This window comes from Sitodiplosis mosellana, unplaced genomic scaffold (genome assembly GCF_009176505.1).
Source record: "Sitodiplosis mosellana isolate CC-2019 unplaced genomic scaffold, AAFC_SMos_1.0 Smas_scaffold_37, whole genome shotgun sequence".
Classification (NCBI taxonomy): Eukaryota; Metazoa; Arthropoda; class Insecta; order Diptera; family Cecidomyiidae; genus Sitodiplosis; species Sitodiplosis mosellana.
This window is the reverse complement of record NW_022595279.1, coordinates 87,262-112,694: the sequence shown is the minus strand read 5'-3', so window position 1 is coordinate 112,694 and position 25,433 is coordinate 87,262. Positions and strand designations below refer to the sequence as shown.

The window sequence follows — 25,433 nt, the reverse complement described above, 5'->3', positions numbered from 1 at the left end:
ACTGGTGGGCAATAGTGAGTGAGTTGCCAGTCCAAGAAAGACACATCTTTTGGGCTCTTTCCCTGTTGAAAATGTTTTTGATTTTTGAAAAAGGAGAAATTAATTTCAAATTGGACATTTCCTAGTGAGACTCAATCTACATTTCATCAATTCACAACTCACTTGTTCATCAAAATAGCTAAACATAAAGTTGTTATTCCAACAATCACCATGCCCGATGACGCCAAATTCTCGGCTCGATGCACCGCACAGGAATTCTTTGATTGTATCGCCGAATGTGTGTAAAAAATCAAGCATCAATTTTTTATGTTCTTGACGTTTCAGCACATTTGCTGCTCGTTCGATGGATTTATTGTTGAATGATCGCATTTTTCCGGTGACTACAATGGGGACAAAAGTGTCTTGTAGCCGAGTGAATTCATCAAATTCATTTGGTCGTTGATCTTTCATTGCAAATGAAATTGCATGGAATTTGGCGAGATTTTTCATTACAAGTAGCTCATGATCGAGTGCAATGATTTTTTCTTTGGGCCACATTTTGTAATTTTTTGCCTTCAAATCTTCCATGATCAATAGGAAAGAACCATCATCTTGGTTTGCTTCGAACGCATACACTTCCGGGAATGACACAAATGAATCGGCTTCACTCAAGCCTTTTTCTTTTTGAAAACGCGCAAAGGCTGGCAATATTTTGGAATAAACAAAAATCTCGCGATTGAATATCATTTCCGAATTGAAATGCTTACGACGCGTTTCATTAGCTGGGGCTTCTTTGCATAGCAAATGCAATTTCTCAGTTGTACAATTCTCCGTCTTCGTTCCACACAATGTGATTGCATTCATAATCGCCACTAAATTGTCACCATGATTTGAGCCAGCCTTCGATTCAATCGTGTAGCTCGTGAATCCTTCACTTTTTGCAATCTCGTGCACATGACTTGTAATATAGTCAGGCAACGTGTTACTTGATGGCATTTTTGCCTCTGTGTTCGATTCACACTTTCACTGGAGAAAAATTGATTTGAATGAATTATGTTTTATTCGAACGGTATGCACTCAATCGCTGCTACACTCAATCAAAAACATTTAAATATCAACAAAGGCTTTAAAAATTAGCTTGACTACAGCAAATACTTTATTATTTGAATTCAGATAGAATTTCTAATTTGCCACTTTACACGGAAACCATGTGTCGTTTTATCTGATGCAATCGCGACTAATGAATGAGTGCGGACTGCGGAAGCTTATTAGTTGGAATACATATCTTGCGATTGCGAATAAATTTAGTATAGGCTTCGCATGTGTTGAATAAACAGTTGTCGTTTGTTTATTCAAGTAGGGGAATATGGTCATGAATGGGACATGCTTCGTTTTTAGTCAAACAATATTCATTTTGTATGAAGTAAATTCATGAGAATCGGACATTTCATTCAATTTTAAAGTCTTTTATTGCGAAAGTTGGACAAATTCATTACTCGGACTCTATCTCTCTCATCACTAAAGCTGTCAACGGGCAAAAGTTCGGAGAAAACAATTTTTCTCTTGTTTGGATGATAACCATGAGTCATCATTACATTCTCCTAAACTATTTGATCAATAGCAGTTGGTGATAAGAGACTCTTATTAAGAGTGACCAGTTGAACAAACCGGAGACGAATTCTCAATTCATGATTCATTTTTAGCGTCGCATGGAACATGAATGCATTGTTTAAATGAACGAATCGGAATTTGTTTTTTTATGATAATGTAAACAAAAGCCGCACAAGCCACACTCACACAATCGAACGAAAATTTGCAAATGAAGCATAATTCTTAGAGTTGATATTCAATCACTGACTGAGAAGAGGAGAAACGATACGAAGTGTGTTTATGTATCGAAGAATGCGAATGAATGTGTTTTTACCGCAAATTGGATCAAGCTGCACTTATGTGTCTCCATGTTCCGATAAGAATGGAACTGAAATTTCCGGAAATACGTAGCAGTTTGTTCTAGAGTAGAATACGCAAACAAATATGTATTCACTTTGCGAGACGAATTTTGATATAGAATCAAATAGACAATCGATTGAAGAGCTGGATATGGACAATTTGCAAAGGAACTTTTAAGCAATTTGTTCTGAAACAGTGGATTAGCTAATAGCTATAATACTTACGGTTATCAACGGAAATCTCTGCAATGATGGATGCATTTTTGTTCAATTGAAACGAATTTATTATATGAAATTAGCTTTTAAAGGTCAATAATGAAATAATAAAATAAAACTCACATACTTTAATTCGAATACCCAAAATTGTCTATTCTTTTATCAACTTCCTTAAATGTTCTGATTTTATTTCGATGGCGATAAGTGAATTTGGTTTTTTTTTATATTTTGAAGTTTCAAGTTTGGAAATGATGTTAACTTTTTCTCTTGTGAAGCAATTGACTTTTGTCATGTTCAATTAGGCTTTTTGCACACATAAAATTTAAACTAACTGGTAAGATGGTAAAGGTTTTTATCAATATTTCTTTTGCAAAGGCAGCTAGTGAAGAATAAATCTGAAATTAATAACGTTCACTTTTTCTCAACTTTTCGCTAATGATGAAATACAGGTTTCAAGGTGTGATCGTCTGGTTTTGGCGTTAGGCGCATTTTAATTGCAGATAGCGTTCAATTTCGTTGCTTTTGACCACATCCAATTTATCGAAATTCCATTTATCTAAGTACAACTGCAAAGCCTCGTTGGATTCTTGTCGATAGCACTTCAGTGCGTCAACCAACTTAAAGATCAATTCATCGGAGAAAACCAATTCACAGCTGTCAACGTGCAACACTTTTAACTGGCGGCCAAAGCGAACGATGTTGACTAAAGTTTCTTCTTTCATTGCTATCCACACCAGCTGCAACTCTTCAAAAAGTGAAAGTTTTCTTGCCAAATTCACTAAAGACTGTCCATAGTTTTCCGAATCCGAGCAGATGCCATAGTAAGTACGGCCATGTAAGCTGATTTTACGTAAATTTGTAAACGTCGCTAGACGATCAATAGTGCCTTCCAAACTGTCAGCTTGCATATTCAGCAAACTGATTTCGTGCAACTGTGGAAGTTCTGTTGAACCGTTGAAGTTTTCGGTAAAAGGTAATCCGCCGCTCGAACAATAAATCGTTAGTATTTCGAGTCTCGGTGGTTTTGCAAAAGCCAACGGAACGGTGGTTCTGTGCCCATATCCGAGACAAGTCATCATTGTGTCGAATAATCGATCTTAACGTCCTTATTCCAAATTTGTCGTTGTTTTTCACCGAAAGACTCCGTAGACTTGGCCATGGTTTACGGCAAGCAATCATCGGAATATGCATATCCACTTTCAACTCGATCAAATTCGGACACAACGCCGGAAAATCGATGTCATAGCTGGATACATTACTCCGATTGCCAATGTCCAGCGATTCCAAATTCCGAAGAATCGGTGCAATTGTCTCAATACGGTTTTCATTCAATTCAAATTCTAAATGACTTCTTCAAATTGGTTTTTCTTGAAATCATAATGAGCCACGTATGATAAATCTGTGATATACGACCCAATGCAAAGCATCGTTCGACGTAATTTGGCCAGCGTGTCCGTTGGATTGCTATTGTCCACTTTGTACTTTCGAATGCGAGGAAAACAGTGCTGACGCAGCAATCGGTTGAACATTTTGCACACGTAGGCCATATTGACAAGAGAGTCGAGATCCAAGAACTTGAACAAATGCAGCAGACAATCTTCGTTCAGTGTGAATATTTTCGATGTTTGCTCATCATCGACTTCCATTGCATCTTCAGGCGGTTGATTGACTGTTTGTGATGGTTGTTCCCATGTGTCGGCTGGTTCTATTTCGTACGGTTGTTCTTTGTTCATCTTCTTGTCAAATTCATGCTGCGATTGCACAAAACATGGACTGCGGTCGCTGACAAATGTCACATGTGCTGCCGGTTCATTGATGAGCAGCATTTCAATCGACTCGATCTCACCAAATTTCCGAAAGTGTCGACGAATCGATTCAATTGAAAATCCTTCATTGGCCTATTGGGAGAAAAAATTGCGGCTAAGCTTCGTGGAAATATTTGAGATTACGTACTCTAAATACATACCACATCGGACTGAATCGGCCTAACACGAAGTTTTTGTACCACAACAAAACGATTTTTATCATATGGATCTTCCTCGTCCACCAACATCCATTCAAAACCGTCCCAAATGAACGGCATTTTTATGTTCTATACTTGAAAAACCAATAAATTTGAGGTGATTTTTCGAAAAAAAATTATATTTCTTTCGGTCGATGCTAACACGCAGATCCGTTTGCTTATGAAATGTGCAATGAAATGTCAAGTGAGCACCAAACCGATATTGATGGCTTTGTCAATGCGCTGATATGATGTCAGGTGGCGTTGCAAATGATTGAAGGATTGATTCTGTAACAAAGTTTATGGTACCATAAGCATTTGTTTTGAACTTTCTTGAATATAATTTTTAGACTTTTTAGATTTTTTAAATTTAAAATTAGCTTCGGTTGAAGTAAAAATGCGTTGGCACGTACACTAATATATTGATTCTTCTATGTTCTCAATTGTTATACAAATAAACGTTAAACTGAAAATATTTCCAATATGACTGATGATGTCGTGAGTCGTTCAAATTATTTATGACTATTGCTTCTTTCACTGAACTGTTTGGTAATGATGAAATACTGGTTTTGAGGTTTGGTCGTCTTCTTTCGACATTAGGTGCATTTTAATTGCAGATAGCGTTCAATTCCCTCGTTTTTGACTGCGTCCAATTTATCGAAGTACCATTTATTCAAGTACAACTGCAAAGTCTCGTTAAATTCTTGTCGATAGCACTTCAGTGCGTCAACCAACTTGAAGATCAATTCATCGGAGAAAACCAATTTACAGCTGTCAAAGTGCAACACTTTCAACTGGCGGCCAAAGCGAACGATGTTGACTAAAGTTTCTTCTTTCACTGCGATCCACACCAGCTGCAACTCTTCCAAAAATGAAAGTTTTCTTGCTAAGTTCACCAAAGGCTGTTCACAGTTTTCCAATTCCGAACGGAAATCATAACGAGTACCACAGCCATGTAAGCTGATTTTGCGTAAATTTGTAAATGTCGCTAGACGTTCAATAGTGCCTTCCAAACTGTTAGCTTCCAAATGCACCAAATTGATTTCACACAACCGTGGAAATTCTGCTGAACCGTTGAAGTTTCCAGTAAAAGGTGATCCGCCGTTTGAGCAATAAATCGTTAGACTTTCGAGTCTTAGTGAATATTTTGCGAAAACCAACGGAGGACCGATTCTGAGGTCATATATGAGGCAGGTGAGCTGTGGATTGTGCCGAATAATCGATGTTAATGTCTTTATTCTCAATTTGACGTTGTTCTTCACCGAAAGACTCCGTAGACTTGGCCATGGTTTACGGCAAGCAATCATCGGAATATGCATATCCACTTTCAATTCGACCAAATTTGGACACAACTTCTTCAAATCGATGTCATTTCTGAATTCTTTGCTATGATCTATAATTTCTAATGATTCTAAATGTCGAAGAATTGGTGCGATTGTCTCAATACGATTTTCATTAAATTCAAATTCCAAATGGGCCCGACGAATGTTTTGACCCACCTTCTGTGCGATTGCTTGCAAATGTTTCGTTACATATTTGACAAATATACGATGATATACATATTTAAATCGTTCATCATGATCGACGTATGATAAATCAGTGATATGCTGTCCAATGCAAAGCATCGTTCGGCGCACTTTGGCCAGTGTAATGGTCGAATCGTTACTGTTCACTTCGTACTTTCGAATGCGTCGAAAACAGTGTTGGCGAAGCAATCGATTGAACAGTTTGCATACGAAGGCCATATTGACAAGGGAGTCGAGATTCAAGAACTTGAACAGATGCAGCAGACAATCTTCGTTCAGTGTGAATATTTCCGATGTTTGCTCATCATCAACTTCCATATCATATTCAGACGGTGGATTGACATTCTGTGATGGTTGTTTCCATGTTTCGGCTGGTTGGATTTCAAACGGCTGCTTTTTGTTGATCATTTTGTCATACTGGTGTTGCAGACACATTAAATATGCACTGTAGCTGCTGACAAAAGTTACATGTGCTTCTGGCTCATCGTTAGGCAGTATTTCAATCGACTCGATTTCACCAAATTGCTCAGTGTGTTGACGAATTCGATCGGGTGAAAAATCTTCTTTGGTCTTTTGGACGAAACAAAAGTAGGAAATTGAAATACGTATAGTTGAGGTTAAGTAAATTCAAAACGTACCGCACAAGTGTGTCTATCGTTAGATGGTTTCACACAAAGCTTTCGCGCTACAACAAATCGACTTTTATCATATGAATCTTCGTCGTCCACCAGAAACCAGCCCGAATCGTCCCAAATGAATGACATTTTTTTTAGTTTTGTACCCACAGAAAACTATATAATTCCAGATAAACTATTTGTTACTTGTTGGTCGATATCAATATGAAGGTCCGCTTGCTTACGAGTTGTGCAATGAAGTGATTTAGTTGAAATGTCAAATGAACGTCAAGACGATTCCGATGAAAGTTGTGACTTGAGATGACATCAGATGGCGTAAAAATAAATTCAAATGTGTTATTGCGAAGAAATCTCAGGAAAATATTTTTTACTAGAACGAATATTTTTAATTGAATAAATCATATATTGCTTTCACTCGGAGTGAATCACCGTGAATGAACGGACGGTATACCGTCCAAGCTTTTCCCAAATATGCAAGCAGCAAGCGACACCAAAACGACAGTTGTTTTTGCTCATTGAAGAGAAATAGTTGTGTTGAAATATATGAACGAATGTGGTTACAAAGCTGGAAAAGGTAAAAACTTAAAACCAAACACAGTGACAAAAGCTTCACCCTTTACAAGATAAATATTTTGCTCTCGTTCTTCAAACTCTTTGGATATAAATATTGATTGATGCAAGTGGAAAGACCAAATCACATTTGTAATATTCACTGAAGTCTATTTCACTTTTATTGAAATCAAATCATGATCAATGGGTGGTTTTTCTGTGTACAATTGTTGTAAATTATGAATAAATTGAATTACTTTACAATCAAATTGTTTATGAATATTTTTCTGTTCAAAAATCGTAACGTAGATAAAAAATCGCGTCCAAGGCGTTTCGTCTGTTCAGGCGCAGTTGTAGATAGCGTTCAATTTCTTTGTTTTTGTCAGAATCCAATTTATCCAAGTCCTCTTTAGGCAAGAATAACTGCAAAGCTTCGTCAGATTCTTGTCGATAGCACTTCAGTGCGTCAACCAATTTGGAGATCAATTCATCGGAGAAAACTAATTTACAGCTGTAAACGTACAACACTTTCAACTGTCGGCCAAAGCGAACGATGTTGACGAAATGTTCTTCTTTCATCGGTATATACTCCAGTTGTAGCTCTTCCAAAAGTAATAGTTTTCTTGCCAAGTTCACCAAAGATTCTCCATAGCTTCCTATTTCTGAGTCTCTAATACCGCAGCCGTGTAAACCGATTTTTTGCAAATTCGTGAACGTTAGTAAATGGTCGATAACATTGTTCAAACCGTTATCTTTCAAACCCACCAAATTGAGTTCGCTCAGAATTGGAAGTTCTCCAAGGCTGTGGAAATACCCAGGAAAATTACCTATATCAATCAAAATGGTCAATTTTTCGAGACGTGATAAGTGTTTTGTGATAGCCGTGAAAAGAACACCGTATGGGGGATCTGTACTGTAGATATAGCCTCTCCACATAGAAAATTTTAAGCACGTGAGCTGTGAGTTTTGTTCAATAATGGATATTAACGTCGTTGCTTTCAATTCAGGGTTGTACAACACCGAAAGAATTCGCAGGCTTTGCCATGGTTTGCAGCAAACGAACATCGACATTTTCACATTCATTTTCAACTCGATCAAATTTGGGCACAACGCCGGCAAATCGATGTCATTTATGGATCCGTAGCTTCTATCCGCAATTTCCAGCGATTCCAAATTTTGAAGAATCGGTGCGATTTTCATGATACGGCTGTGACTATTGAATCCGAATTCAAAGTATGCTCGGCGAACATTCTGACCCACATTCTGTGCGATTACTCTTAGAAATTTCGATGAGCGATGGTCTACATATTGAGACCATACTCCTTCTTCTATCACGTAATCGTAATGGGCTCGAAATGATAAATCAGTGATGTGCTGACCAATGCAGAGCAACGTTCGACGCACCTTTCTCAGTATAAATTCCGGACCATTGGTCACTTCGTGCTTTTGAATGTGAGGAAAACAGTGCTGATGAAGCAATTGGTTGAACATTTTGCACACATCGGCCATGTTGATGAGTGAATCGAGGTCCAAGAACTGGAACAGATACAGTAGACACTTTTCGTTCAACATGAATATCTCTGATGTTTGCTCATCGACTTCCATATCATGATCAGGCTGTTGACTGATAATTTCTGGAGGTTGTTCCCATGTATCGGCTGGTTCTATTTCATACGGCCGATCTATGCACATCATCTTGTTACATTGATGTTGCATTTGCACAGTATAAGCAACGCGACTGTTGACAAATGTCACATGAGCTTCTGGTTCCTTGTAGGGCAACAGTTCAATCGATTCAATCTCACCAAATTTCCGAAGTTGCCGCCGAATTCGATCAACCGAAAACTCTTCATTGTCCTAAAGCAATAGCAGAGAAATTAACACTGAATTGAGCAGAGTTTTAACCTCAGTGAAATACGTACCCTATTTCGGTATGAAGGCTTGATATGAAGTTTCCGCACCACAACAAATTGGCTTTTATTGTATGGTTCTTCATCATTTACACACATCCATTTAGAGTCATCCCAAATTAGAGGCATTTTTTTGGCTTTACTAGTTTTGGTATTTACCGCAAAAAAAATGAATATTTTAGCAAGTATTTACTTGAATCAAAATTTCATGTGCCGATTGTTGTGTGACAGCATGAAAATCAATAACTTACAAGTGCAACGAAATGTCAAATGAGCACCCAACCAAACTTTTTGCGCCAATACATTCTTGACTTAAAATTAGGTGGCGTTCAAATTCGTTTGGCGAGATTGTTTGATTTTGACTTGAATTTAGAAATTTAAGTTGAAACAAAAGGAGTCTTACGGCTCTTTATTGCGTGCACCATTCTATAACGGATAATAATTCATAACATCTCATTTTTCTTTTCTGATTGATGAAATTTAAGTAGAAAGACAAAAATATAAATTTTTTTGTAAAAGTTCCACTGAACTCCTTTTTATTTCTTTTGAGACAAAAAAAATATGGCCTATAATATATGAATTTCTGTTTGTATGTGTATATTTTGGTGCGCAGATAAATTTTAAACTGAACGGATTATCCTGTTCTGAGAATTGTTGTGCTATCTTCGATATGATTTTTTTTCTCTAGTAATCGATTTTTTTTCATGAAAATGAAGACAAATGAAGTTGATATTCCTATGTCCGCAATGTGGACTCCACAATTGTTATGCAAATCAACGATAAACTAACAATAAATCGAATCATTCAGTTGACCGGCTTTAAAAGTCCTGATTCAATCAGAATATTCATGAAGGATAAATCTTAAATTAATGAATTTTACTTTTCTAAATTGTTCGCTAATGGTGAATTACTGGCTTCAGGGTGTGATCGGCTTTTTTAGACGTTAGGTGAATTTCAATCGCAGATATTCTTTGATTTCCTTGTTTTTGGCAACATCCAATCGCAGATATCCTTCGATTTCCTTGTTTTTGGCAACATCCAATTTACCCAAGTCCCCTTTTGGTAATAATAACTGCAAAGCTTCGTCGGATTCTTGTCGATAACACTTCAATGCGTCAACCAACTTGAAGATCAATTCATCGGAGAAAACTAATTTACAGCTGTGAATTTTCAACACTTTCAACTGGCGGCCAAATCGAACGATGTCGACTAAAGTTTCTTCTTTCATTGGTATACGTAGCATATGTAGCTCTTCCAAAAATAATAGTTTTCTTGCCAAGTTCACCATAGATTCCAATCCCCCGTAGTTTATTATTTCCGAATGCTGTGAACCGCCAATCAGTACTAATTTTCGCAAATTTTCGAATCTTGGTAGATGATCGATAACGCCTTTCAAATTGTCGGCTTTCAACCCCATCAAAGTAAATTCGCGCAGAAGTGAAAGTTCTCCAAGGCCATCAAAATTTTCGACAAAATTATCACTTATGTAGTATTTATTAAACCAAATGGTCAATTTTTCGAGACCGGTTAAGTGTTTTGTGATGGCCGTGAAGAGAGCACTGTGATTTCCATAGTAAACAGAAAATTCTAAGCATATGAGCTGGGGATTGTGTACAATAAAGGACATCAATGTTTTTGGTTTCAATTCTGAATTGTACAACACCGAAAGACTACGCAGGCTTGGCCATGGCTTGCAGCAAGCGACCATCGGCATTCGTATATTTACCTTGAATTCAATCAGATTTGGGCACAACAAATGAAAGTTAATATCGTCATCGAAAAGTTGTTCGTAGTCCGCAATTTCGAATGATTCCAAATACTGGAGAATTGGCGCGATTGTCATGATTCGGCTTCGTTCACCTACTCCAAATCGCAGCAGTGCTCGGCGAATGTTTTGACTCACATTTTGTGCGATTACCTTTAGAAATTTGGATGAGCGATCGTTATCTACAAAAAAAAGTTCACCGTCCCATTCATGTTCCTCATGATAATAATCTGCTTGGAATGAGAAATCAGTGATATGGCGACCAATGCAAAGCATTGTTCGACGTACTTTGGCCAGTGTAGATTTCTGACCACATGACACTTTGTACTTTCGAATGTGTGGAAAGCTGTGCTGACGCAGCAACCGGTTGAATATTTTGCACACGAAGGCCATATTGACAAGAGAGTCGAGATCCAAGAACTTGAACAAATGCAGCAGACAATCTTCGTTCAGTGTGAATATTTTCGATGTTTGTTCATCATCGATTCCTATATCATGTTCAGGCGGTGAATTGGCGTTTTCAAGCGGCTGTTCCCATGTGTAAGCTGGCTCAACTTCATACGGCTGCACTTTGTTCATCTTCTTGTCAAGTTCATAGTGCGATTGCACAAAACATGCACTGCGGTCGCTGACAAATGTCACATGTGCTTCTGGATTATCATTGGGCAGCATTTCAATCGATTCGATCTCGCCAAATTTCCGAAAGTGTCGACGAATTAATTCAATCGAAAACCCTGCATTGGCCTATTGGAAAAAAATTGCGGATGAGCTTCATGGAAATATTTGAGGTTACGTACTCTAAATACATACCACATCGTACTGAATCGGCCTAACACGAAGTTTTCGTATCACAACAAAACGATTTTTATCATATGAATCGTCCTCGTCTACCAACATCCAATCAAAATCGTCCCAAATGAACGGCATTATCGCGTATTGAACTTCAGAAAACAATAAATTTTGAATGAATTTTCGAGAAACTTTATATTGCTTGACGGTCAATGCTAACACGCAGATTCGTTTGCTTATGAAATGTACAATGAAATGTCTAGTGATCGCCAAACCGATATTGACGTCTTTGTCATGCGTTGATATGAAGTCAGGTGGCGTTGCAAATGAGTCCTTTGCACAGAGATTGAAAAAATTCAGTTGAATTGGAATTAATGTGAAGAAATCAAAATTTATATCGCATGAATCGGTTTCCAACATAAAATTAAGAAACCCATTAAAAGTTTCAATGTAAAACTAAAAATTCGACAGGATTTTTGGCACAATAACCAATTTTCTTTTAGCTTTTTTTATGGGATTTCAAATTTTTTGGAAAATTAGGTCATCGGGTAGACGCTAAGACTGAGAACAACTTGAATGACAACTGTGGCGACGCGAGCGCCCTCAATTTCAATCCTATAAACAGCGCGCCAATATGAATTTCGTTGATGCTTCCACCCTATGAATTAGGTTCGATTTGGGAAGCCAAATCATGGAACATCTGTTGATCTCCTTCTGAAATATTTTACTACCCTGTATTTCTTTTGCCATCGCTGCTTCCATGCCAGCTTTTACCAAAAACACCAGTTCGTGTGCCCGATATCTGTACCAATTGACAGGATTAGACTCCTCATCGTTGTCTGCGGTTCTTCAATTGTGACTTGGCAATCACCATATATTAGAATCTCCTCTAAAGCTCTAGATGAACGTATTGACTGATACAAGTGATAGAATGGACAACATAGAAACATTTCGAGTGAACTTAATTTTATTTGTATTGTAATCTTGAGAAATGAGATTGATTCTCCTATGTTCACAATTGCTGTTCAAACAGACGCTAAACTAAGAATAAATCGAGTATAAAGTCGATCACTAAGATGATAAGTTGTGTGTATTACTTTTACTATTTTCGATAATCGATCAATTTTCGGCATAATGAAGTACTGGCTTCAAGGTGTGATCAGCTCCTTTTGACTTTAGATGCATTTCAGGTGTAGATGACGTTCAATTTCCTTGATTGTGGCTGTATCCAATTTGTCCCAATCATTTTTCTTCAGGAACAACTGCAAAGCCACGTTGGATGCTTGTCGATAGCACTTCAATACGTTAACCAACCGTAGGATCAATTCATCGGAAAAAACTAATTTATAGCTGTCAACGTGCAACACTTTCAACTGGCCGCCAAAGCGAACAATGTCGACCAAAGTTTCTTCTTTCATTGGTATATCCTCCAGTAGTAGCTCTTCCAAAAGTGACAGTTGTTTTACCAAGTTCACCAAAGATTGTCTGTAGTCTCTTTCTAGGCCATAGAACAAACCGTTGCAACATAAATTGATTTTCCGTAAATTTATGAACGTCGTTAGATGATCAAGAACGCTTTTCAAACTGCTAAGATTAAATCCGTTCAGTTTAATGTTGGACAGAAGTGGGAGATTTCCAAAATTTTCAAAGTCAGCAGCAAAGTTTTCATCAGAATGAAATACGAATCCAATTGGAATAATAATCGATAGCTTTTCGAGTCTCAATAAATGTCGTGTGATAGCCACAAAGAGAAGAACGTTGTCTTGAAATATTTCGAATTCTAGTCGGGTGAGTTGTGGATTTTGTTGAACAAACGATATAAATGTTGTTGTTCCCAATTGCCAGTTGTCCGTTACCGAAAGACGACGCAGACTTGGCCATGGTTTGCAGCAAGCCTTCATTGGTATTTTCATAGCCACTTTGAATTCAATCAAATCCGGGCACAACGCCAGAAAATCGATGTCATAGCTGGACTCTTCGCTGTGATCCGCAATCTCCAATGATTCTAAATTTCGCAGAATTGGTGCGATTGTCTCAATACGCTTTTCATCAAATCCAATTTCGAAATAGGCTCGGCGAATGTTTTGACCCACATTCTGTGCGATTACCCGCAAGAACTTCGATGTGTGACCGACATCTCCATATTGACTATATCCACTGTCTTCACACAAATCGTGGTGCCACTTTTCACCATAATGAGCCTCGTATGATAAATCTGTGATATACGACCCAATACAAAGCATCGTTCGACGTACTTTTGCCAGCGTGTCCGTTGGATTGTTGTTGTCCACTTTGTACTTTTGAATGCGTGGAAAACAGTGCTGACGCAGCAATTGGTTGAACATTTTGCACACGTAGGCCATATTGACAAGAGAGTCGAGATCCAAAAACTGTAAGAAGTGCAGCAGACAGTCTTTATTCAACACGAACATTTCCGATGTTTGCTCATCATCCACTTCCATCGCATCTTCAGGTGGTGGATTGACATTTTCTGGTGGTTGTTCCCATGAATCGACTGGTTCGATTTCGAATAGCGGATAGTTGTGCATTTCCTTGTCAAATTCATGTTGCAACAGCATAAAATAAGCGCTGCGACTGCTGACAAAAGTTAGATGTGCTTCTGGCTCATTGTTGGGCAGCAGTTCAATCGACTCGATCTCACCAAAATGTCGACGAAGTCCATCAGATGAAAACTCTTTTTTGGTCTAAAGGGAAAAAAGTAGGAAAATCAATATTGAAATACGTAGAGTTGAGGTTAGGTATGTGTAGGTTCAATACGCACCACAGGATCGTATCGATCACGAGATGGTTTCACACAAAGCTTTCGCGCTACCACAAATCGGCTTTTATCATATGAATCTTCATCGTCCACTAGAAACCAGCCCGAATCGTCCCAAATGAATGACATTTTTTTACTTTTGTTCCCACAGAAAACTATATAATTCCAGATAAACTATTTGTTACTTGTTGGTCGATGCCAGTATGAATGTTCGCTTGTTGACGAGTTGTGCAATGATTTGATTTAGTGGAAATGTCAAATGGACGGCTAAGTTGTGAGTTGAAGTGACATCAGATGGCGTAAAAGTAAATTGAAAGTTTTTTTTACATCGAAATTTGCAGAATATTTTCTGAGACGTTGAGAGCACATTCAATCGTAAAATTTTTATATTTTCGACCTTTCTCAATATGAATAGCGTTCAAATCCTTAGTAGTTTACCATTACAATCTAGTTTTTGGTCACCTCTTGATTACAAAAGCTTCACTCATTGCATGATGCACAAATCTCCATTCGCTTTGAATGCAAATAATGATTGATGCAAATGAAATGATGTATATGTAACAGCTTGTTTGGATTTTTATTGAAACCAGTTTGTGATCAATGGATTTTCTAATCTAAATTACATTTGTTGTACGAATGAGGGCTAAACTAGTTTATTTATTTGACTGATGAAATTGAGATTCAATCACATTGTGTTTGATTTTGGTCGTTATTTTCAAATGTTCGGTGACGTGATTAAATATCGGCTTCAATATTAGATCAGCTTCTGTTTATACTTGATCAGTTTCAAATGAAGATAACGTTCAAATGCTTTGCTTTTGGACGCGTCCAATTTGTCCAAATCCTTCTGACCCAAGCACAATTGCAAAGCATCGCCGGTTTCTTTTCGACTGACTTTCAATGTTTCAACCAATTTGACGATCAATTCATCGGAGAAATCCAATTGGCAGCTGTAAATGTGCAGCACTTTCAACTGGCGGCCAACGAGAACGATGTTGACTAAAATATCTGCATTGACTGGTATTCCGCGTAGATTCAACTGCTCCAAAAGTGGCAGTTTTTTTGCCAAGTTTACCAAAGATTCCGAGTAGTCTTTTATTTCTGAGCCTTCGAAGCTATAACTATACAGACTGATTTTGCGCAAATTTTGTAGCGTCGATAGTTGATCAATAGCGCCTTTCAAATTGCAACCGTCCAATCCATCCATTTTGATTTTACGCAATGACGGAAGTGTTCCAGTACCATCAAAGTCTTCGGCAATACGACATTCGTCGTTATACAGAAAAATCGATAGCTTTTCGAGATTCGTTAGATATTTTGTGAAAGAAATCGTGAAAGTAATTCTATATCCAAGTTTGAGGCAGGTGAGCTGTGGATTTTGTTGAACAAACGATAACAATGTCTGTTCACATGATTCCATATTTCGCTTCACTGAGAGACTGCGCAGGCTTGGCCATGGTTTGCAATAAGCCATCATCGACATTTCCATATTCACTGTGAAATCGATCAAATTTGGGCACAATGCCTGAAAATCGATGTCATAGTAGATATCTCCCTCTCTATCCTCAATTTCTAACGATTCCAAAGTTCGGAGAATTGGTGCGATTGCCTTGATGCGATTGTCTGCTTTAAAGTTGAATGATAGAGATGCTCGGCGAACGTTGACACCTACGTTCTGTGCGATTACTCTCAAGAATTTTGATGTGCGACCGACAGAATCTTTTGTGTAGTTTTTCTTATAATCACAAACGGCTTTGAATTTTAAATCAGTAATATGATTTCCAATGCAGAGCAACGTTCGACGCACCTTGCTCAGAACAAACTCCGGGCCACTGGTCACTTCATATTTTCGAATGCATGGAAAACAGTGCTGATGCAGCAATCGGTTGAACATTTTGCACACGTCGGCCAAATTGACAAGTGAATCGAGATCCAAAAACTGGAACAAGTGCAGCAGACACTTTTCGTTCAACATGAATATCTTCGATGTTTGCTCATCATCGACTTCCATCGCATCTTCAGGCGGTTGGTTGATTGTTTCTGGTGGTTGTTCCCATGAATCGGCCAGTTCGATTTCATACGCTTGATCTTTGTTCGTTTTCTTGTCATAATCATGTTGCAATTTCACAAAATATGCGCTTTGGCTGCTGGCAAAAGTAACATGTGCTTCTGGATCATTTTTGAGTGGCAGTTTAATGGACTCGATCTCACCAAATTTCCGAAGGTGACGACGAATTTGATCGGTCGAGAATTCTGGAATAGACTAAGGTAGGCAGACGTATAAAAATTTACACTGAGATGAGGTTAAGGGAGAATACGTACCACATTTCGATGTTGAGATATTTTTTGCTTGACACAAAGTTTTCGTGCCACTACATATTGGCTTTTATTGTATGGTTTTTCATCGTTCAACCACAACCATTCATTGTCGTCCCAAATGAGTGGCATCTTTTTATCTTTACTATCCCGAAAGTATTAAACTTTTATTCACGCTGAACCAAAATCTCTCGTGCTGCTTGTTGTGTGACAGCATGGGAATAATCAACTTACAAGTGGAGCGAAATGTCAAATGAACACCCAACAATACTTTTCGCGCTATGACATTTTTCTGATTGTCGCGAGATGAGTTGACATCAGATGGCGTTCAAATTCATTAGCAAGATTGATTTAAGAAAAAATATTTTGACTCGAATTTAGCAAATTGATGTGAAAATAAAATGAGTCTTATTTTTCTTTGCTGCATACACCTAGGAAATTATACCTTCATATCTTAATACAAGCACATCAATCGTCTCGATAGGAAATTCAAAAATATGCATCCTTTGTCGAAGTAATGGACTGCTCTCTAAAAGTTGGAATAAAAAATGTCAACTGAAAAAACGGTCTTTCTATCTAATCCCATATCACTTGACATGGTATGAAAATAATTCAAGTAAATTAATAAAATTATTTATTTAAGCATTGGATATGGAAAATTTCCAAGCAATTTTCGAACTATATATTCAGTAACGGTGAATCAGCCAAATAATGCCAATCGTTTCAACCAATTAATGGCAATCAACTTACGTTCTTAAATTAATGGCAATATTTGCGATGAAAAATTCGCTCCTGTATGGAGGCGAAATAGGAAATTTGGCTTAAATATAGCAAGAATTTAATAAAACTAACAATTTTTTCATTCAAATTACTGAATTGCTTTATTTCTTTATAAATATATATAACTTGTTGTACGTCCAATACAGAATGGTCTTCTTGTGGCAAACTCGAAAGGTCACAAGCGTGTACAGCATTTTTTTTTTGTAGAAGTACAAAAATGGTTGCGAAAGCATTCTGTGTATTTTAGATTTGGTTCATTCGACAGAAAAAATGATTATTATTAAAAAATTTTCCCATGCAAAATTCTTCAAGGAAATTATTATTGAATTTCGATGGAAATAACTTTAAGAGTGTAGCTAATGTTTGAATACATGCCTAAGGCAAATGGCTTATGACTTATTAATGTTTTGATTCTATTTTTGAGAGAGAAAAAATGATTCATGGCATTTGAAAAATAGCCGAGATGTACTTTGTACGTATGTGATGTGTGCGTAAAATATCGACTAAGCTGTTTAAATCGGTTTTACTTGAAGGTAACGTGAAACCGATTGAGTCTTGATCACATTCAAATTTTCGAGCTGGTATGAATACAATTCCAGTACCAAAACGTCGTTGGGCTCTGATCGATTGAATTTCAAGACGTCGACCAAGTTCAAGATTAATTGGTCCGAGATCATCAAACCGCTCCACTTGAGTTGAAGCTTTTTCAATTGAATGGCGTAACGAACGAACTCCATCAAAGCAGTTCTCGTTAGTTTTACAGAATCCAATTTCAGTTCTTCCAATTTCGGTTGTTTCGTAGCCAATTTGACCAATGACCGCAAAGATCTCGGATCGACTGCAGAAACTGCAACACGTTCAGCTTCTTCTTCTTGATGCAAACATATTTTTCGTAGTCCAACAAAGGTTGCCAAACAATCAAGGATCCCTTCCATTGAGTCACGACGTAAGCGGAACAAACTGATTTCTGTCAAATGCTGAAGACGACTCAAGCAAGCAATCTTGAAGCCATTCAAGTGTCCATGATTATAATGGGTGCTTGCTATTTGGACATTTTCAAGCATACGCAAGTTCGAGATCGGTAGTGAGATGTTTCCATTGAGATCATCCTTAAATTCAATGTGTGTGAGCTGTGGATTCAGTGCAATCAGCTTAATCAAATCCGCCGTGTTAATGCTACTATTGATGATGGCTAAGCGACGTAGGCTTTTCCACGGTTTAACACAGCCTCTCATTGGCACATTCACATCCACTTGGATGTCAACCAAATTCGGGCACATCGTATGAAAATCGATGTCAAAGGTATAGTTATTTGCTTTGAGCTGTAACAGTTCCAAATGACGGAAAATCGGTGCAAGTTTTGAGATGCGATCATTTTTACAGATGGTTCGGCAAGAGATCCACGCTCGACGAATATTGGTGCCGACATTTTCGGCCAACACTTCCAAAAATCTAGTGACGACATCATGCTTAATTTCCCATTCATCGACATTGCATTCGAAGATTAAATCGGTGATGTACGGGCCAACGCACCGCAAGACTCGGTGCATTTTCGCCAATGGCATAAAAAATGTATAGGGTATGTAGCTGTTGATTACCTCAAATTTCCGAATGCGTGGAAAACAGTACCGATGCAACAGTCGATTGAACAATTTGCACACGTCGGCCATATCGACGAGAGAGCCGACATCCAGAAACATGAACAGGTGCAGCAAACAGTCCTCGTTCAACATGAATATTTCCGATGTTTGTTCCAAATCTTCTTTAGGTAGTGGATTGGTATTTTCCCGTGGTTGTTCCCATGTGTCGGCTGGTTGGATTTGGAATTGCTGTTTTCTGCGGGCTTCCTTGTCAAATTCATGCTGAGATTGCATTGAATATGCACTGCGGTCGCTGACAAATGTCACATGGGCCTCTGTTTCCTTGTTTGGTAGCATTTCAATCGACTCAATGTTACCAAAACGTTCACTGTGTTGACGAATCAAATCAACTGAGAATCCTTGAATGGGCTGAAAAAGAACAGTGTGTACATTACCACCGTGTTTCATGCTGATAGTTGAGGCTATGTAGTTTCAATACAAACCAAAGTACTGTCTGAGTCTGTGTTCAGCTTCACATGGAGTTTTCGTACTACAACAAATTGATTTTCATCGTATGCTCTCTTGTGGCTCACCAATTTCCATCCAATATCGTCCCAAATGAAACGCATTTTGAAGTTTTTTTCACCTCAGAAAACAATGAATTTGTTCGTAACTTTTCACATTCAATCAAAATTTCGCTTGCAGATCGCTTGGTGCTTACACTATAGTGAGAAAATGTGATAAAAAGTACTTAGTTTTGAAATATTTTCTAAATGATTTAGATTCTAACTTTCATTTCATTAGATTTAGCATTTGAGAATTATGGCTAATTGATTGTTTTTTCCCCAATTTTTAAGCGATCTTTTATCCAATAAAATCGAACCATTTGTAATGTAATAAGTGTTGTTCTTACCTTGATCAAATTCACGCCAAAAATTGTGAGTGTGAACGCCTTTTTACGAAATTATACGATAACAAAAATGAAAATGGATAATTTTTGGAAACAAAATAATATTCAGTTTATGAGAGTTGATATTACGAACAATTGGTTGTGGAAATATTCAGAAATATTCGAACTTTTCTTAGTTGCCGTGAAAGGACCACGTGTTATGCACAATGGGAATGCAAAGTGGAAATAATTGTGCAATGTGAAATGGAAAATGGAACACGAACGAGAAGGCTGTCAAACAGAATTCGCCACAATCAAGTGATTTCGGCGAAATCGTCGGTTGGTCGCGGTATGTCAATTTAATTGGCGAATGAAGAAGGAGAAGCTGTTACAAAGCGAAGAATGATGGAATGAATGCATGAGTGTGTGTGTTTAGCGCTTGAAATGATGTGTGAGCTGTGATGAGCTGGAGCGAAATATGATGTGTGCGAATGAGAAAATAAATCACAAGTTGTGTGATTTACAACTCACACAAATGCATATTGCAAAGGCGTAATTGAATCGTGTCGAATGACACAAAATCTGTCTGCGTTGTTTAATCCCGACAAAAAAGTTAAAGACAAAGTGAATTTGTCAGTTAACTCTTAGTGCAATTAAATTCGAAACCACAAGTAAGTTCTGGAAAAAAATAATTTCCGTTTAATATTGTGAATTCAGCTTTATTCATTTCCTTGACAGAGCCCATTGTGTAATTTTAAAATAAAATATATTATGAAATGTGGTGTGAATGAATTTTAGAATGAATCGACTTTGCCAACATCGATCGAGTGTGGCGAATTCTGTTTGACACTTCGGCGGACATTATTACACGTCTTTTCGCTATATTGCATCATTCCTTTCACGTCGTCTAATTCTCGGCATTCATTAAGTTCATTCTATTTTTGTGCCTCAAATTGAATTGCCTTCGATTGCTAAATAAATAATTTACTTATTTTCTGGCAATAACAGCTTCAGTTTCAAAGCTTCTGAAACTACATTGAAAACCTAAGTTAGATTTGGAGGAATTTTCCTTAGCTGAAACTTGATCGTAAAAAGAACACAAGGTAGGAACTATTCTCAGAAAGTCATTGAAAAAATTAACTATATGTTTTCGTTCGGAGGAAAGATATGACACGAAAAAAAAAAGATTAAAATCCACTAAAATATGTGTCATCATTATTTTATTGGAATATTTTTAATCGGATGGAATTCATAATGAGTTGCCAACAATTAAAAAATCATCGTATTTTTTGTTCCATTTCAATCGAAGGTAAAAAATGGAATCATCTGACTGGCGCCTCGAAATGGACAGTATGCTTGCAGCATTCAATCGTCAGGAAATACACTCTTTGAGTGTCATTAAATTAGCATTTAAGCGGAGTGGACTTTCGTTAACACCGGAATTCAAGCAGTATTTCATACAGGCTTCGATCAATCGGTAGGTTTTGTGCTGCTACAGTCATCAATATCATCATCCATGCATGCAAATTGAAATGAAAACTGGATATTATTTTGCATTTTATTCAACTCAATTTTTGTCTTTGTCTTTTTTTCAGCATAAATGAAACGTACGACCAGTTCGAAATTAACTCAATGCTCGAAGAACAATTGAACGTCAATCTGAATTCAGCTGCAAATTGTACAAAGAGATCATCAAAAAATGGAAGAAGTGGCGTTAAATCTGAGGAAAATGATGGTAGAAGTGGTACATCGATTGGAGGTGGAAGTGATCGTATGACAAATGCATCAAGCTCTGTTATTCAAATCGATGATTCAGACGATGAAGACGTTGTGGTGGAGACAGTAAAAATAGAGTCAACTAACGATATAGCCACTGTCGCAAACGGTGCTTCATCAAACGATGCAAGACAAAATGTAATTGTTGGCGATATGATTGTGACTCACAGCACATCCAATTCGCACAATTCCAATGATTGGTAATTTTTTTTTTCAGTTTCGTTTGATATTGCCTTCCAGAACACTTGCTCAGCTTTACTTACAAAAAACTATTTTTCAGTTTGGTAGCAGCAAACGAAACCGATGTGCCAATGTGGCATCAAATGGACGAATCGAATGCCATTCGAAACCACGACATATATCTTGAGGTCACAGAATATGGCTTGGAAACAGCTGACACAATTCATGATGAATCAATCGAAAGTGTTCAAAATCGAAACGACACAACATATGCTGGTCAGAGAATATTTATTCCAGTGACTGTCGGCTTAGATCGTTTGGCTGAAATGACACTGGCTGATTTAACAAAAGATAAAAACAAATCAACGCCATTCAATCGCAAGAGTCCTCATGAAAACCGTATGACAAAAACGGGAGAAAAGAATCAAAATCCGGGTAGTGTGAGAACAGAAAAGAACGGTGAAAAAGGTGCTCCGGAGCAATTAATGCCAAAAAATCGACGCAAATGTACTTTTTGTGGACACATTATTCACCAAAAAAATCTTAGCCAACACAAGCGAACTCACACCGGCGAAAAGCCATATCGATGCGATCGGTGTGGAAAAAGATTCACAAACGCAGCAAGTCTGATGAAGCATGCCGCAGCTCACATTGAAGATTTCCCGTTCCACTGCAGAATTTGTTTCCGTGGATTTTCACTGAAGTCCAAAAAAGAAGCTCATGAAAAACAGTGCCAAAAACGTCGCTACGAATGCCATCTCTGCAAGAAGTTTGTTGATCATATTAAAACTCGGTTGAAGATACATATGCGCAAGCACACCGGTGAAAAACCGTTTCGTTGTGAAATTTGCATGATGCGTTTTAGTTATAAAATGAGCCTAAAAGGACATTTGAACACCATTCACGCTAGAATCAATCCGTAAGCTCTTCATAAGAATTTTTAAACGCAATTTTCAAACAGATTTACAACGAAATCATTTGTTGGCCGCACTGTGTCTGCTTCTCTTTATTAATTAATTCTCTTCAATTTGTTCATCATTTTTTTTTCAACAAATGTTATAGCATGTTATAACAACACAGTTCCGTGTTTTTCATTTTTATGGAATCTAGCAAACAGTTTCGGCATATAAAGAAATTGTAATAATTTAAGAAATCAATTAAATCAGTCGCGAGTGAGAAAATTCGCTTCGAATTGTGGAAGTTAAGCTATAGTTCCAATATTGCGACTTTCCAATTTTTTTCTCAACCACGTAATATCGATTATTGTGTTGAAAATTTGGAAAAATCTAAAATTGAATCTATTTTATTATCATAAATCTGTTATTTTATAAGAAAATCCGTATCAAGAATTTTTTTTTTCTTCATAATTAGGTTTAGTTGAATTTGCAACAAATTCTGTATGAAACTGAAAAACATCAACCGGAATAAATAGCTTTCAACAATTTTTGAAAAAATATCAACGCATTGTCATGTTTTTTTAACGAAAATTTTCACATATTCGATATATAGATTGAAAATCAAACGAGCTAATCAAACATTCTCAATTGACTTGAAGTTAAAAGCCAGATTTTTGGTTCAATTCATCGCTGTCAAAGGTATACATGTTATCAGTCTCATATCTTTTTACTTGAAGAAAAATATGTTGGATTTCCATTGCATGCAATTACATTGTATGCACTCCTAGCTCCTCAATTCATTTTGCTTGAAGTAAAATCGTTAGAAATGGAAGTTTTATTTGATCTAGGGGCTCCTATGTCGGTTTGGCATTCGAATTTTTATTCACAAATTCGCGCTGATGATTTCTATGTAAACATTCGCACTCGCATTCGTATGGCAGTCGTATTTCGCTGTTCTCGAACGTTTTCACGAATGCGAGTGCGAATGTTTACATAGAAATCATACGGCAGCGTTGCGAATGCATGCCCAAACACGAATGAACGAATGAATTATGTAGTCACAAGTTCGCTGTCATAGCCGCATTCGTCGCATTCGCAAACATTCGAATTTTTGTTCTGAAATGCGAATGCATTCGCAGCATTCGCGAGAGATAAATCCCCTTAGTATTTGATACTCACGGTTTCAAATCAATGGCGATCTGTACGGAAAAAAATGTACCTTGCATTCAAACAAATTTTGGAAATGTTGTCCATTAATGTCATGAATTGAATTAAACTCGAACAGATTCGTTCGAATTACTCGATGTATTTATTATTCTTTTATTAATATCTGTTGTGATAAGTCCCATAAAGAATGACAAACTCGATAGCTCAAAAGCTTGTACGGCGATTTTTTGTAGCAGTATAAAAATGGTTGTGAAAGTGTTCTGTGTATTTTAGATTTTGTTCATCTGACAATAAAAAATGAATTATTATAATTCTCATTTAATTTCGATGCATGGTTGTTGTTGAATTTCGATGGAAACGTCTTTTAGAGTGTTGCCAATGTGTTTTGAATACATGTTTGAGGCAAATTATGACTTATTTTTGTCAATGTTCTGATTCAATTTTTGGGGACAAAAAATGATACTTAGCATAATGAAAATTGCCTGTACGTGTATGTAAAGAATAATGTAAGTATAAGATGCCGACTAGCCAGTCTAAATGAGCTTTATTTGAAGGTAACGTGACACCGATTCATTCTCGATCACATTCAAATTTTTTAGATTGTATGAATTAAATTCCAGTGCCAAAATGTCGTTGGGCTCTGATCGATTGCATTTCAGCACGTCGACTAAGTTCAAAATTAACCCTCTGACGACCAAAACTGAACGGCTCGGAATTTTACAATTCTGATTGCAGATTCGTGTTCAGCGACCCCAAAAACCTTAGTAAAAGTGCTATCAAAAATTAATGTTTTTAACTGAAAATATGAAAAAAAAATGATGGGACATATGTGTCGAAATCGGTTTAGAAATGTGGAAATTATTGACGAAAAACAAAATGGGACATATGTGTCCCAAAGGTCGTCAAAGGGTTAATTCGTCTGAGAACTGCAAATCGCCCCAGCTGAGTTTAAGCTTTTTCAATTGACTAGCGAATCGAACGAAATCCATCAAAGCTGTTTCGGTTAGATTCACAGAATCTAATTCCAAAACTTCCAATTTCGTTTGTTTTACAGCCAATTGGATCAATGACTGCAGATAGTTCTGCACGACTAGACCTGATGTGAATACTCAATCTTTGTGCAGATGTATTTTTCGTAGTCCAACAAAGGTTGCCAAACAATCGATGATCCCTTCCAATGAGTCAGGATGTAAGCGAATCAAACTAATTTCTGTCAAGCGCTGAAGACGATTCAAGCAAGCAATTCCGGGCCGATAACTGGCGTTAGCATCTTTCACAACATTGAGTTAAATGAAGACCGTTTGAGCACAATTGAAAGGTACATAATACATGAACTAAAGCAGAATCAAACAATAACAGACTATTCCTCAAATCCAAGTTAAACAATATTACCCCAATATAATAATATTTCATTTCTACTTCTAGTAGTTCTGCTGGTATGGTGGCGGCGACAAAACTCATAGAAAACTGCCAAATGCTGCCAAATGCTACCAAATGTTCTATTTTTCTTTCCTTCAAATTCTATGAGCTTTGCTGCGGCAACCATGACAGACACAGTCCAATTATCAACAATCAAATGAACAAATACACATACACATTATATTTTTTAATCATTACTATTACTATTAACCAACACTGTCTAGCTCATATGCTATAGCAATGTTTGACGTTTAGAACTGCTGTGGAAACTTTGTTGGGAGCGCCACCAACCACAAATCTCTGTAACTATACGTACGTGTGAAAGTAAAGT

The 25,433-nt window shown here is 37.3% G+C and overlaps 5 protein-coding genes across 5 annotated transcripts; 1 reads left to right on the top strand and 4 right to left on the bottom strand.

Annotated features, from left to right (window-relative positions):
• Nucleotides 1-3: 3 nt before the first annotated feature.
• On the bottom strand, nt 4-1,461 carry LOC129569492 (uncharacterized; the record flags this gene model as incomplete). The annotated part of the gene is made up of 2 exons (XM_055448338.1): nt 163-1,461; nt 4-62 (listed from the first exon to the last, which is right to left on the bottom strand). Coding segments are annotated over exons 1-2 (872 nt in total), but the record flags the coding sequence as incomplete, so codon positions are not given.
• A 955-nt stretch (nt 1,462-2,416) lies between these two features.
• LOC129569488 (uncharacterized) lies at nt 2,417-8,992 on the bottom strand. The gene is made up of 3 exons (XM_055448334.1): nt 8,779-8,992; nt 4,111-8,713; nt 2,417-4,042 (listed from the first exon to the last, which is right to left on the bottom strand). Exons 1-2 carry the CDS (start codon nt 8,893-8,895, stop codon nt 7,148-7,150), a joined length of 1,683 nt encoding a protein of 560 aa, XP_055304309.1. The 5' UTR covers nt 8,896-8,992; the 3' UTR covers nt 2,417-4,042; nt 4,111-7,147.
• Nucleotides 8,993-14,853: 5,861 nt separating this feature from the next.
• LOC129569491 (uncharacterized) lies at nt 14,854-16,547 on the bottom strand. The gene is made up of 2 exons (XM_055448337.1): nt 16,422-16,547; nt 14,854-16,362 (listed from the first exon to the last, which is right to left on the bottom strand). Exons 1-2 carry the CDS (start codon nt 16,545-16,547, stop codon nt 14,854-14,856), a joined length of 1,635 nt encoding a protein of 544 aa, XP_055304312.1.
• Nucleotides 16,548-17,552: 1,005 nt separating this feature from the next.
• Nucleotides 17,553-19,993, bottom strand: LOC129569487 (uncharacterized). The gene is made up of 3 exons (XM_055448332.1): nt 19,689-19,993; nt 19,279-19,497; nt 17,553-19,204 (listed from the first exon to the last, which is right to left on the bottom strand). The coding sequence occupies exons 2-3, from the start codon at nt 19,402-19,404 to the stop codon at nt 17,708-17,710; spliced, it is 1,623 nt and encodes a 540-aa protein (XP_055304307.1). The 5' UTR covers nt 19,405-19,497; nt 19,689-19,993; the 3' UTR covers nt 17,553-17,707.
• A 509-nt stretch (nt 19,994-20,502) lies between these two features.
• LOC129569489 (zinc finger protein 37 homolog) lies at nt 20,503-22,608 on the top strand. The gene is made up of 4 exons (XM_055448335.1): nt 20,503-20,767; nt 20,974-21,141; nt 21,260-21,640; nt 21,721-22,608. The coding sequence occupies exons 2-4, from the start codon at nt 20,981-20,983 to the stop codon at nt 22,541-22,543; spliced, it is 1,365 nt and encodes a 454-aa protein (XP_055304310.1). The 5' UTR covers nt 20,503-20,767; nt 20,974-20,980; the 3' UTR covers nt 22,544-22,608.
• Nucleotides 22,609-25,433: the final 2,825 nt, after the last annotated feature.